The sequence below is a fragment of the Cydia strobilella genome, chromosome 10 (genome assembly GCF_947568885.1).
Source record: "Cydia strobilella chromosome 10, ilCydStro3.1, whole genome shotgun sequence".
Taxonomy (NCBI): Eukaryota; Metazoa; Arthropoda; class Insecta; order Lepidoptera; family Tortricidae; genus Cydia; species Cydia strobilella.
In genome coordinates this window covers 19,146,315-19,159,805 of record NC_086050.1, presented here as the reverse complement: position 1 = coordinate 19,159,805, position 13,491 = coordinate 19,146,315, and the positions used below count along the sequence as shown (strand labels likewise).

The 13,491-nt window shown below is 37.5% G+C and overlaps 2 protein-coding genes across 5 annotated transcripts in view; one reads left to right on the top strand and one right to left on the bottom strand.

The window, feature by feature from the left end:
• Positions 1 to 183: 183 nt before the first annotated feature.
• Positions 184 to 13,491, bottom strand: part of LOC134744700 (superoxide dismutase [Cu-Zn]) — a 183,509-nt gene continuing 170,201 nt past the window's right edge. The window contains exons 1-5 of one of the 4 annotated variants that reach the window (XM_063678610.1): positions 6,193 to 6,231; positions 5,957 to 6,035; positions 4,568 to 4,618; positions 2,188 to 2,358; positions 184 to 1,036 (exon numbers count right to left, since the gene is read on the bottom strand). In XM_063678610.1, coding sequence (XP_063534680.1) covers positions 857 to 1,036; positions 2,188 to 2,358; positions 4,568 to 4,618; positions 5,957 to 6,022 — 468 coding nt within the window. In that variant the 5' untranslated portion in view covers positions 6,023 to 6,035; positions 6,193 to 6,231 and the 3' untranslated portion in view covers positions 184 to 856. Of the gene's footprint in view, positions 1,037 to 2,187; positions 2,359 to 4,567; positions 4,619 to 5,956; positions 6,162 to 6,182; positions 6,232 to 13,491 lie in introns of those variants that run through there. The other 3 variants (XM_063678611.1, XM_063678612.1, XM_063678609.1) reach the window with 3 other exon arrangements.
• Positions 6,766 to 9,302, top strand: LOC134744641 (uncharacterized). Its single transcript, XM_063678531.1, has 4 exons — positions 6,766 to 7,057; positions 7,716 to 7,766; positions 7,836 to 8,231; positions 8,757 to 9,302. The coding sequence occupies exons 1-4, from the start codon at positions 6,932 to 6,934 to the stop codon at positions 9,165 to 9,167; spliced, it is 984 nt and encodes a 327-aa protein (XP_063534601.1). The 5' UTR covers positions 6,766 to 6,931; the 3' UTR covers positions 9,168 to 9,302.

The window sequence follows — 13,491 nt, the reverse complement described above, 5'->3', positions numbered from 1 at the left end:
TGGGTTACATATAAATTTTGCTGATTAAAGGAAATCTTTTCAGAGAATAAATATTTATTTAAAGCTTACACAATCTAATTATTACATTTGATATATTCATATATTGCATAGAGAATTACTCTAATAAATAAAGGATATTTTTTCATATTCATGCAGGAATGTGAAAAAGAAAATAAAAACAAAAAAGTTTTAATTTTATTTATTGAAACAAAATGCAGATCCGATGTTCCCTGCACCAATAAAAATAAAAAAAAACAAAATCAAATGCCATAGTGATAGATAATTTTATAACAATTTTTTTCAGATGGCTCATATTCAAAGCCATTGGCATATAACCAACATCATATTCATAGGCAAAGATCACTTATATTGTACATGTGTTCAGTTGTTCATTACTCATTAGAATCTAATGATTAGATCATTAGGTGCACTAGTAAACCTCAATTCTCTTATGGTAAAAATAAGCACAAAATGAAATTTGAATATTGCATCATTCTAGTCACAAATATACTTGCTTATTAAATATACGATAACTTGACTTTCTGTCTCATGAGCTGAGATATTTAATCGCTCAAGCAATTATGACTACACAATTCCTTTAAATGCAAGGTTACCATAATAGGTTAGCCGTTAAAACCGATTATTTTGTGACATATTAAACAAGTTATCAAGTCGGACTTGCCAAGTCTTAAAACTTTATATCTGGGCAATATCAAACAATTTTCTTTTAGGAAATAGTGCTTACTGTGAGGTAACATTTTGAGGTTGTCGTTTTGTATAAATGCTCGTTTTGTCGCAAAACGTCCGTTTACGAGTGTTACCCTAACATTTAGAGGTTATGCACGAAACGTGGCATCTAGTCGGACTTGGCGAGTCCGATGACGCCGCAGGCGATGCGCGCGCCGGCGTTGCCCGTGGTCTTGCTGAGGTCGTGCCCGCCCAGCCCCAGGTCGTCCACGTCCGCGTGCACCACCAGCGTGCGCCCGATGATGCTGTTGCGGCCCAGCAGCGAGATCGCCGAGTCTTGGATGCACACCTGACATTTTAAGGGCAAAATTAGGGGTTGTTCTATACCTTAAGGCTGTCTTTCCACTGAGGCGGAGACGAGCGGAGGAACCAACCTCGGTTAATAAAGTATTGGTTGTAATCCGGCGGAGCGGAGAAGAGATGGATTACGACTAATGCTATTGGTTGCTTCCCTCATCTCCGCTCGTCTCTGCCTCAGTGGAAAGTCATCCCCTTAGGGTTCCCAATGTTTTTCAGTCCGCGGCGCACTTGCAAGCTTAAAATTAAATCGCGGCGCCCTAACCTCTAGGCTATTTGAAATAGATAGGAAACATGGTGAGAAGGATTGCCTCACGGCGCACCAGAGCGCCGCGGCGCACAGTTTGGGAACCCCTGCCTTATGCTATTGATTTTAGTTGTTGTCAATAAATGTCCGGAGGCAAAACTAGGAATCTCAATAAGGAATTTTATTCCAACAATGAAACTAAGAAGAAAACAAATAAGCAAGGAAATGGTATTTTTTGATCTTTTTATCAAAAAATATAATTGAACAGTAATTTTTTTTTATATAATAAATTTGTTGTTACCAGTGGTAATTACTGGGATTTCTTTTCCCACCTTTTACCACTGATAACTACTCTGCGTTAGCCTCGATGTTGCCGAGGTCCCCAACGTCGTGCTCCCGTCCGGTTAGTGCCCTACCTTAGTGACTCCCTTTTCAGTGGTAGCCTCGATGTTGCCGAAGTCCCCGACGTCGTGCTCCCGTCCGGTTAGTGTCCTACCTTAGTGACTCCCTTCTCAGCGGTAGCCTCGATGTTGCCGAAGTCCCCGACGTTGTGCTTCCGTTCGGTTAGTGCCCTACCTTAGTGACTCCCTTCTCAGCGGTAGCCTCGATGTTGCCGAAGTCCCCGACGTTGTGCTCCCGTTCGGTTAGTGCCCTACCTTAGTGACTCCCTTCTCAGCGGTAGCCTCGATGTTGCCGAAGTCCCCGACGTTGTGCTCCCGTTCGGTTAGTGCCCTACCTTAGTGACTCCCTTCTCAGCGGTAGCCTCGATGTTGCCGAGGTCTCCGACGTCGTGCTCCCGTCCGGTTAGTGTCCTACCTTAGTGACTCCCTTCTCAGCGGTAGCCTCGATGTTGCCGAGGTCCCCGAAATCGTGCTCCCGTCCGGTTAGTGTCCTACCTTAGTGACTCCCTTCTCAGCGGTAGCCTCGATGTTGCCGAGGTCCCCGACGTGCCGGATGGCGGCGTCCGGCGCGCCGTGCTCCTGCTTGTCCGGGTTGAAGTGCGCGCCGGCGGACGTGCAGCCGTTGGTGTTGTCACCGAACTCGTGCACGTGGAAACCATGCTTGCCCTGAAAAAGACGAACAACTTAGTATGCTTATTGTTAAGATTTCATGATTGAATGGACCAATAATGCGATATGTTTGTGCGGATATTCTCCCCTCAAAAATCCGGTATTACATCATTGAAAAACCTCATTTAAAGCGCATCTATTGATAAAGGTGTCTTTGAGAGGGTTAAAAATGAAGACTTTTTTAAGCTTGTTTTTTGTACAGCGAGGCGAGCCGCAAAAGTGCACTTTGAATAGAATTTTTTCATAAAGTGAATATGCGCCTTTGCTGCTGGGTGTAACAGAGGCAAGTTAAGTACAATTTTGCGTTTTAAAATTAAGTATGAGATGCCAGGTGGCTGAGGTGTCATACTCATAAGCACGACACTAAAATGTAAACATGAATAGCGTCATTTTTAACTAATGATAAAGCACGCGGCGTCTCATGGAGCCTTCTATATTTACTGGCCTCTCATTTATACTTATTTTCAAGTGATTAACATATAAAATATAAACAAGTGCTCGACTCGATTATTTCGCACACTCGACTTTGATTTTATCGCACTGGGACGGCGGTAAATAGGTAATTAAACTAGGTAATCAGTATAAATGCTTGCAGGATCACTTAACAACAGAACTGATTAAAACATAAGAACACCTAGGTAGAGTAGGTAGTCTAGAAGGTATTGTAATTATGTACTAATTAATTAATTAATACTGAAACACTGGCAATCAGTTTTCACTTATCAACTTTGATTCAGTTAGGAACGTTCTTTCATACACCTTACAAGGTTATTCAGTGCCAAGAACCCGCTAGGTGGGTTCAATTTCAATTGGAAATGGCTTGGCACTGAAAGAGTTAGTTATAAATTGCCGTGACACTTATTATTATTATTAAGACTTTATTTCGAACATCAATGATCCATAAATGATTGGTTAGTTACAATAGTACTTATCACTATGTTAGTATTGACAACACAAATTACATTGAAGTATATACATTAAAAAATTGCATACCAGTCACTTATGGTTGTGGTAATAATTTCTTATTTATCAGGGACCGGCCCGCTATCCCTTATCGGGGTTTTATAAGGGTATTGCATAAGGCTTAACTCACCATACCCTTTGCCAGACGAAACCCTTTGTTTTGCTTTTAAAAACCCTTATATAAAGCTACCACATTGTCCACATTTGAGTAATCGGTAGCCCAAATACCCTTACAAAACCCTTATCATCCGCTCACCAACACTTTGCATATTGCTTATAAGGGTTAGCCTTATAAAGGGCTTGCCTTTTAGCATATAAGCGTGCTAATTTAAGTCGTCTACCTTGTTCATAAAGCACACATTACTTCGAATCCGAGCGATCGTCGGCGGCGTTCTTTGACTAGGCACGTATTTTCTTTCCTTTTCATACACTACCGTAGATATATACTAATCCTGTCTCTTTCACGCAAAGGGAAACCTTTATAAAAAGCGCTTAAAGATAAGGGTAACCCTTATAAGGAGCTAGCCTTATTTTTGGTTAGCTTTTCGGTAAGGGTTAGTCAATGGTAAGGGTATGAATGGGCTTGCAGTTCAAAAGGGAAAGTCTCTCAATGAGTTAGCCGTGTTTAAGTGTCGCCCATTGAAAGGGTTTTATCGCGGAAAGGGTTGTCCGGTCCCTGTTATTTATTCCCTTCAGTTGCTTAGAGATAAGTTCGCCTTTGTACACTTTCATTGCATTCTTTCTGTGTGTTTTTTATACTACTACTATTATTCATTACTACTACTATTATTGGGTGTATTAGATTAGATATAAAAAAAACCGGCCAGGTGCGAGTCGGACTCGCGCACCGGGTATGGAACCCTAAAAACTATCTTATATCCTTCCTCGGGGCTCAGACTATATCCATATCAAATTTCATCTAAATCGGTTTAGCGATTTATGCAGAACTGCAGAGGTAACAGACAGAGTTACGTTCGCATTTATAATATTAGTAGAAATCATCTAATAAAAACATTAATTGCACACGGGCGTTGTGACATAGAATAAAACCAACTGAAAACCTCAAGTCATTCTTACTCAATAATTATGAGTCAAGGTCGCGGTGACTCGCGCCGCGGCCTGTTTACTGCGCGCATACATTTACATCTATTCTGTTTCCTATCATTGCCTTTCTGACCCGGCTTTTGACAATCAAAAGAACACTACAGATTAATATTTTATTATTAACGTTAAAAACACTTACCTTGGTGAGCCCCTTCACGTCACCCGAGAGCACTACTGGTGACTTCTCATCCTGAAATAGATATTTTAACAGTTAAAGGATAAGTTTAAATATTTTTAACACTATTGCCTGTTTGAACGTGTTAATTTTTTTTTGTACAATAAAGTGATATACTACTACTACTACTAATTTGTTTAACCCCTATTATTATGGTGTTAAATTAAAGGTCATTACTAATGACCGATGAATCTAGGGAATTCCATACTCTGAGCTGTAATGTAATGCTCTATACCTATAAGGTTGCATATATGCCACGGCATGCCATCCTAAGTAGGTACTTCCTTTTGACATCAGTGGTACGCAGGAACAGAGAATTAACCGCTAGCCGCCCACGAATTAAAAATTGCAGACAAATGCAATTTGATTGGTCAAAATATTCCGAAAACATAATGGAACGGGGACCTTTTTAGGGTTCCGTACCCAAAGGGTAAAAATGGGACCCTATTACTAAGACTACTGTCCGTTTGTCTGTCACTAGGATGTATCTCACGAACCGTGATCAATACAGTTGAAATTTTCAAAGATGTATTTCTGTTGCTGCTATAACAACAAACAGCATAGCTCGCATTTGTTTTTTGCATGCCAGTTGCTTGTGAAGTATGCATGTGCTGTTTAGTTGCTAAGTCCATCTTTTGTGCCATATTTTATGCAAAATAAAGATATTTGATACTTGAAATACTATAAAGTACGGAACCGTCGGTGGGCGAGTCCGACTTGCACTTCCTTCCTCCTTTTTATAAACCTCTGGGCATTTAATGCTATTGTGACATTTAAATGTTGTATATTGTGGCAAAAAAATATACAAACAGTGGTTTAAAACATTAATTTGTATCAATAAGTAGGTTTGTTTATTTTAAAAGGTGATAAAAATGAATTGTATAATAATGTTTGTCCTTATAGAAATCATTGAAACAGATAACGACTTACCATATTAATATAATATACCTATACGCAATTTAATTCAATGCCAAAATATTTAAGAAATCATGATACTCATTCTAATAAGAAACCTGTTAAGTGCACAAGTTTAGGTTCTTAAATCTTAAGATGTTCATGTTTTTATCCTTAAAGGTGGGTATGCAAATGTTCCATAAGTATGATGTGGAGGTAAAACTTAATTATGAATCATGTTAACAAGCAAACATCGTGTACAAATAGGAAAATCTTCTAGAATGCTCTACTTACCTACCTTAACCGGTTAAAGATAGATAACAGAACATAACATATCTACTTATACAGCATTAACATATAAAGAAACATCTAATTACGATCGATAAATACGAACGTAGGATCAAAATAATGTGTAAGTTTGACCAATGATATAATAGAAAGAAAAACCGCAAAACGTACCTTTTGATCGAAGAACACCGTCCCGGAGACATCGCCGTTGAGCACACAGACTGCTTTAACTGGCATTTTGTAGTTATTTCTGCAAAGTAGAATAATTGAAAGCTTTATAATCAGTATTTCCGCTGGGATACTATTTCAAAACGAGTAACTTGGGCTATTTTTTATGGCGACTGACTGAACAGAATAACGATGAATGATGAATGACGTAGTACCAAGTAGTACGTACGTTCACGTACGTTCGTCGTCAGGCCGGACTTTGGCTGGAATGAAAAAAAAAATGAGCTAGCGTATTTTTAGCTATGTTTACCTCAAGCATATTTCAAATGCTTGCAGTTTTGAATTAAACTTCTAGAGATTGTGATTACAGCTACGCTACGTAGCGAATTCATCTCTTTCACTATAAGTTTACTAATCATAATTACCCCCATAAATAGCTATTCGCATGTCAATGTAATCAACGATTTAAAAAGGTGAAAAATAATGTGCGACGAAACAAGCACGCTTGCAGTTAACAAAAATTGAAAAACCTCTTTAAATGGGTTTCGTTCAACGCATATTCGTTTGTATCATGTTATTCATGTTCCGACAAAACGAGATTTATTTACCATACCTACTTTTTTTTTCACTCAAAGCCAGACACGTTAAAAGCAAATTAATTTATAATTAGGAACTATAATAAATGAAATATCTGATTCATCCAAAAAAATTGAACTATTGATTGACTGTTTGATCGACTTTGATTGCCGGTTTCGAATGCACAGATAAAAAAAAACGCAAATGTCTAAAGTGTCAAAAAGTCAAAACAAAAACAAAATAAAACTGGGGCATGTGCGTCTTGCCGGGCCCAGTTTGTTTAGTTATAAAATTTTGTCTCATTGCTAGGAAAAGTAGTTAAGTATAGATAGTATCTATCTCATAAAATCAAGAGTTTTTCAAAAATTAAATAAAACAACTATCGAATACATTATTTGCAAAATGAGAGACCCTTTATCAGATGAAGCTGCGTCTGCAGATAATGCAATGCAAGAATGTTCGGTGGTTGAGGCACTCGGCGGAAAGACACCAGCGGCTTTACACGGTCTTGACTACGAAATAGAAGCTGTGAGTTTATATACTCTTTTATAAAGTTATATTCTAACCTAAATCAATAAAATAAACTTACAATAACTTAGAACATTCGTATTTCTATAGTTGTTTTTCAATTTATTTACTGATACACCTTTCCTTTAAAAAAAGGAAAAAGGAAAAAGGTGATAAAGGAGCAAGCGAGACATAGATTGTGAGACCTTAGTGTTGGATGATGCTGGACATTCTGATGTTTTGAAAAGATGTGTCCCGCCGAGTTTGTTGCCGGTCCCATATTGGGATACCCTCCTACAATTTAGGAGGGAATTAAATCTTCTCGGGTCCGTGGTGTAGGGTTGGAGCCGGCATAGTTTTTATCGCGTATATATATATATCTTTACTTGAAAAATAATTATAGTGTATAACTAGCCTTATGAACCGATTTTGCATGTACAACCAGCCTTAAAGTTTGTAGTCTATGATTGTTCATTATTTTAGTATGTGGGTATTTTTGCACTTTGTAATTTTTCCTCAGTCACCCGTTGACCACGAACGCTGTAAAGAGTTCGAAACGTTGGGATGTATTATAAATTCAATATACGCGATATAATCCGTTTTCATAGTTTTATTTCATGAGTAACTATCGCGGTAACCGAAGACAATATTATGTACACCTTTCCTTTGTTGTTTTCAGATATTACAAGTACCTGAAGTGGAAGAATCTCCATTTGGCCAATATGTAAAGGTACACATATATATTTCATCCAGTGTTATTTTAAAATTAATAAAATCACTAAAATAATATATTTTTCAGGACTGTCCAGAATGCAAAAGTGCTGTACGCTGTTACTTCATAAACTTTAATGAAAAAGTAGTCATCTGTGAGAACACTACATGCACATGGCCTTTCGGTTATGAAGAGCCTAAACGCATGAAACATGACGAAGCACTCACTGTTGATGAAGAAGTTGAGAGTCTCAAGGTCATGACATATGGCCCTATACCCCCTTCTGGGTCAATTATATCGACAATGGCTTGGTCAGAAATTGACAGATCCAACAAAGGTCTGGACTCGGAGGAGCCTGGTAGCACTCCGATACACCAGAGCGATGCAGCCAGGGATGCCAAGTTGCAAGAGGTCTTGAAACAAAAGGAGGCAGATCTACAGACAAAGAAGAACCTTCAGGATATTAAGAAGTTGAATGTTCAGGTTTGTTGCTGTTTCTTCCATATTTATTAAAATACTAAGGAGTACCCTTTTATTTTTAAAACTTGAGCCCTTTTATTTGAAAGTCATCTTAATTACTGATATATGGTTTGTCTTTTTAGGGTTTGGGTACAAAGGGTAAAAACGGGACCCTATTACAAAGACCGCTGTCTGTCTGTCCGTCTGTCTGTCAGCAGGCTGTATCTCATGAACCGTGATAGCTAGACAGTTGAAATTTTTACAGACGATGTATTTCTGTTGCCTCTACAACAACAAATACTAAAAAGTATGGAACCGGTGGGCGAAACCGACTCGCACTTGGCCGGTTTTTTAGTCATAAATGACAATTCTGACAACTGACAATTCACATATTATTCAAATCTCAAAAGCACTAAAAAACAATTCACATATTTTAAATAAAGTAAATCCAAATCTAAATATCATTTAGGTTCACTTTTGGGTTAAAAAAAATAGTAACTGTTATTATTCAATCATATTTCTTATTCAAAATTGTACATTTCTCAACAGCTCCAAAAAACCTATGAAGATGAAGACCAAATATCATGTATCCGCAACGAGAAGTGGATCAAACATCTCAACACCTTGCAAAGCATGTCCGGAATACAACTACTGCGGAAAGAAGAGATGGCGTTACTTAAAGAAAACGAACCTCAGGGTCTAACTATGGACGTAAATGCAGAGAATACTGCGATAATTATCAATTTAGCTCCGCCAACCTCGACAAAGCCAATTTGTACAATAGAACCAACTGCCTCAAAGGCCTCAACTGTTATAAAAAAATGTACTGCCTTAAAAGAACCAAGTGATCAAATGGAATCAAATACTATAAAGGAACAAACTGCGACTGAATTAAGTACATCAAAGGAAACAATTGCTACAGTTGAACCTGTCAGGACCGAAGACAAAGTTATTCCCTAGTAAATATAAGGGTTTTTAATTTAATTTTTTTTATCCTCTCGCTTTTACTCCCTGTAATTTTGGACAGGGTGAATTTGCCAATGTTGGTGTTGACTTTCACACATGAGGAGAATGTTCGGTATAGTATATTTTTGTATTTTTGGGAGGATATTTTTGTTTGGGATCTGGCAAATTGAACCCAGTTGAATCTGCCCCAGATATCTCACCCTGTTGTGACAGTATTTAATTTAACTGCTTTAATATTGTCTTCGGTTACCGCGATAGTTACTCATGAAATAAAACTATGAAAACGGATTATATCGCGTATATTGAATTTATAATACATCCCGACGTTTCGAACTCTTTACAGCGTTCGTGGTCAACGGGTGACTGAGGAAAAATTACAAAATGCAAAAATACCCACATACTAAAATAATGAACAATCATAGACTACAAACTTTAAGGCTGGTTGTACATGCAAAATCGGTTCATAAGGCTAGTTATACACTATAATTATTATTATTATTTTTTTCAAGTAAAGACATATATATATACGCGATAAAAATAAACTATGCCGGCTCCAACCCTACACCACGGACCCGAGAAGATTTAATTCCCTCCTAAATTGTAGGAGGGTATCCCAATATGGGACCGGCAACAAACTCGGCGGGACACATCTTTTCAAAACATCAGAATGTCCAGCATCATCCAACACTACGGTCTCACAGTCTATGTCTCGCTTGCTCCTTTATCAGGTGGACTACAGGATCCCAAGCTGGTGGTAGAGAAAAAATCTAGTGTCAGATTTTTGCTACAAAATCTGACACTAAGGGTTGGTTGCACCAAACTGTTGTGCCAGTTGCACCATCCGCACTATAGAGGGTCTGTTTTTTAGGGTTCCGTACCTCAAAAGGAAAAAACGGAACCCTTATAGGATCACTCGTGCGTCTGTCTGTCTGTCTGTCCGTCTGTCACAGTCACAGCCTATTTTTTCCGAAACTACTAGACCAATTAAGTTGAAATTTGGTACACATATGTAAGTTTGTGACTCAAAGACGGACATGTAACGTAAACAAATGAATTTTAAACAGGGCGGCTACTTTAGGGGGGTAAATGAGAAAAAAAAAAGTTTTTTAAACTATATCGTGTTACATATCAAATGAAAGAGCTCCTTGTGTGAATTTCAAATATATATATTTTATAATTTTAGGATAAACATTTTAGAAATTATTCAAGAAAATAGGCAAAGAATGACCATTCCCCCCTTTATCTCCGAAACTACTGGGTCTAAAATTTTGAAAAAAATACTTAAAATAGTTCTTTACTTATAGATGACAGGAAAATTACTAGAAATGTGCAGTCAAGCGTAAGTCGGGTTTAATTACTTAGTTATTGATCCGGCCCCTACGGGTTTTTTAAGATATTTCACTCACATTTTACATAAAATAATACATTGTTAAAAATTGTGTAATGAACGGAACCCTTTGGAACGCGAGTCCGACTCGCACTTGGCCGGTTTTTTGTCTAGGTCTTCTAGAAATCTATTTCGCTCATGTCGTCTCGAACATGAGTATATTTGGTATCAGTGCATTTAGTGTCATGTTCTGAAACTTTCCATAAGATAAAATTTTGCGAACTCTTTAACGATGACAAACAGTGTAGAGTACACAAATTTAATATATACGCTAGATGACGCAAATACCACGATTTGTACTGAAACCAAGCGTGACGACTTTTTCATACAAAATTTACGCATAAAATAATTTTAAAATTACTTATCTGTTCTTGCCTTTGGATGCTCGCAGTTTTTGGGCTGTTGCAGTTAATTATCATGCAACGAAGCATTTTTTAAGTTTTCACGGTCACTGTAAATAATAATAAATAAATAAATAAATTCATTTATTAAGGACCAACTTGGATCAATTTGTGTTAGTGACAGTTTTATCTTAAGGCTAATGTTAGTATATACATAATTATTTACTGACTAGCTAACTATATAAAATTCTAGTTTCTAAAATAAATAAGTAAGCAGATTTTCTCAAAAACCACTTTAAAGAAAATCTGCCCACCTACCCATTCCTGCGCACATGAATCATGCAGCAGTTATTTATATACAGGCTATCAACCCTGTCCGCAATCATGGTCAGGATGCTGTTGGAGCTGTAAAGAGCGTCGGTCAACCTCGACGCTTGGTCGGGGTTCGGACACGCGAAGGAGATGCATTTGCGTCTTCTATTTGTTTATTTATTTAATAAAATACAGAGTATTCTTACCATAATCATAGCCCCGCAAAACTCAATAAAGAGTTTATGGTATATTTATTTCTGTGGTAGAGTACAAGTGTAGGTATCTCGCTAAACTAGATGTAATGTATACGTATTTGCACAAGGAAAGAGAGTGTCTAACCAGTCCGATTGCTGTGTTTATAGTAAATTGCTTGTCAAGCCCACACCATTCGACGTGTTGACAAGAAAATTGTGGTTCGCGACTTTCGAACCAGAGGTCGTGGGTTCGAATCCTAGGTCCAATACTCAATACTCACTGATGATTGACTGATGTTCAGCGTTAGAGGTTAGAGGTAATGGCGACCAAATGAAAGCAGGGAATACTGATATCTAAATTTAATGTTTACAGAAGGCTGGTTAGAAAAAGTGAGTTTATCTACATACATGTAGAAGCTTATATAGTTAATTACAGCGCCACACTATGACACTACGGATTGGTTATGAACTAACATACATTGACATAGCTAACAGCTTATTGAGCACTTATACTAGTACACAATAGTTTCGGTGGATGTCACCTTTACATATCATAGGACTGTGGTGCCACATACAGACGATTGAGAGACTTAATCTGTTTAGATTAGGTAAGTAGGTATTTAGGTATGCTAATACCTACTTATCTGTTACCTACTTGTTAAGATAGGTCTTAACAACTGACTTACTAAAATCATTTAGCCCGGAATGACAGAATGCGATTATGTTAACAATCCTTTGAAATTCCTTACCTAAGTAGGTACCTACCTACGACAAAACGTACGGCGCCGTCCAGCGCCATCTACCTCAGCTATTAAAACTTGTAAAAACAGCTAGTAAACATTTTTATCTCTACTCGTAACTATACTAAATTCCATCAGACAGACAAACATCAGTTTTACTTTCGCATTTATAATATTAGTGGATGTAGAATGAATAAATTTTTCACCTTATACGCCCATGTGACAGTAGCGAAACGGCCAAGCCACATATTTTGTGGTTACACTAAGGTATAGAGTTTGTGAAGTTAGGGCTTGTAGAGTTAGAAGCTTGGCCCTGCAATTCAATTCAATTATCGAACTTAAACTATCGTGACTAACTTAACTAACTTAGCGGTTTCATTCACTTATTTTTAAGCTCTCCGAAACATGACGCGCGAGTGACTAAAAATACGTGAGTGAAACCGCCAAGTTAGTCAATTCAATTATTTATATCAAATCATTTCAACCTCAATTTCAATTTTCTCTAGATCTGATAACTTGTTGACAGTGCGAGCCTTATGGTTTCGTCTTGGCAACATTTTACATGAGAATGTTTTTGCTGGGATTTTTATTGTTAAAAATAGGTACATTAGTGAAATCTCGAGTGCTCCATCAGGTATTTCCTGCTATTTTCTAAGTATACCCACAGTGAAGTGAACGCCCTCACGTAGCAATTTTCCTTCAATCGCAGTAATGGCGGTCCCGTTTGCAACAAAAACACGCACGCCGTAGAAAGTTGCGCGATCCGAGAGATACGATTGATTTGAGCTTCATTGAGCATCAATCGAAATCGAAGCACATAGGAAAATTTAATGAATCAGTGCTTTTTAACTGTTCATGAGTTCATGACCCTACTTTTCGCGATACCTAGCAAAGATAAAGATAAGATAGATATAACTCCGTAATAGATGGATACAGTGTAATGAAAAAACGTGCCTCGAAAGTCACGAAAATTTGATTCTCGATCAGATGGCGCCACTACCTTTGGCCGACTCTCGTATAGAGGGCGTTGACGGTTTCGTTTGTTATTAATAATTTTAACGCATATCAGTGAAAGGACACTGGTTAAAAATCCAATAAAAATGATTAATGCAAATAAAAAAAAAACATTTCGGATATATCGATGCACATGTAAACAACCTTTATGATAATAAATTATTTGTATTTGTATTTTTGTATTTGTATTTATCCATATTTATCGTATTTTTATAAATCTTCATTTTTAGTGTTAATGTATGTCGATAGATGGCAGTGAATTTACTGTAGTTACAAAATTTACTATGACAGTACCGCTATATCCCCTTTGCTAATAGGTACCTACCCTAG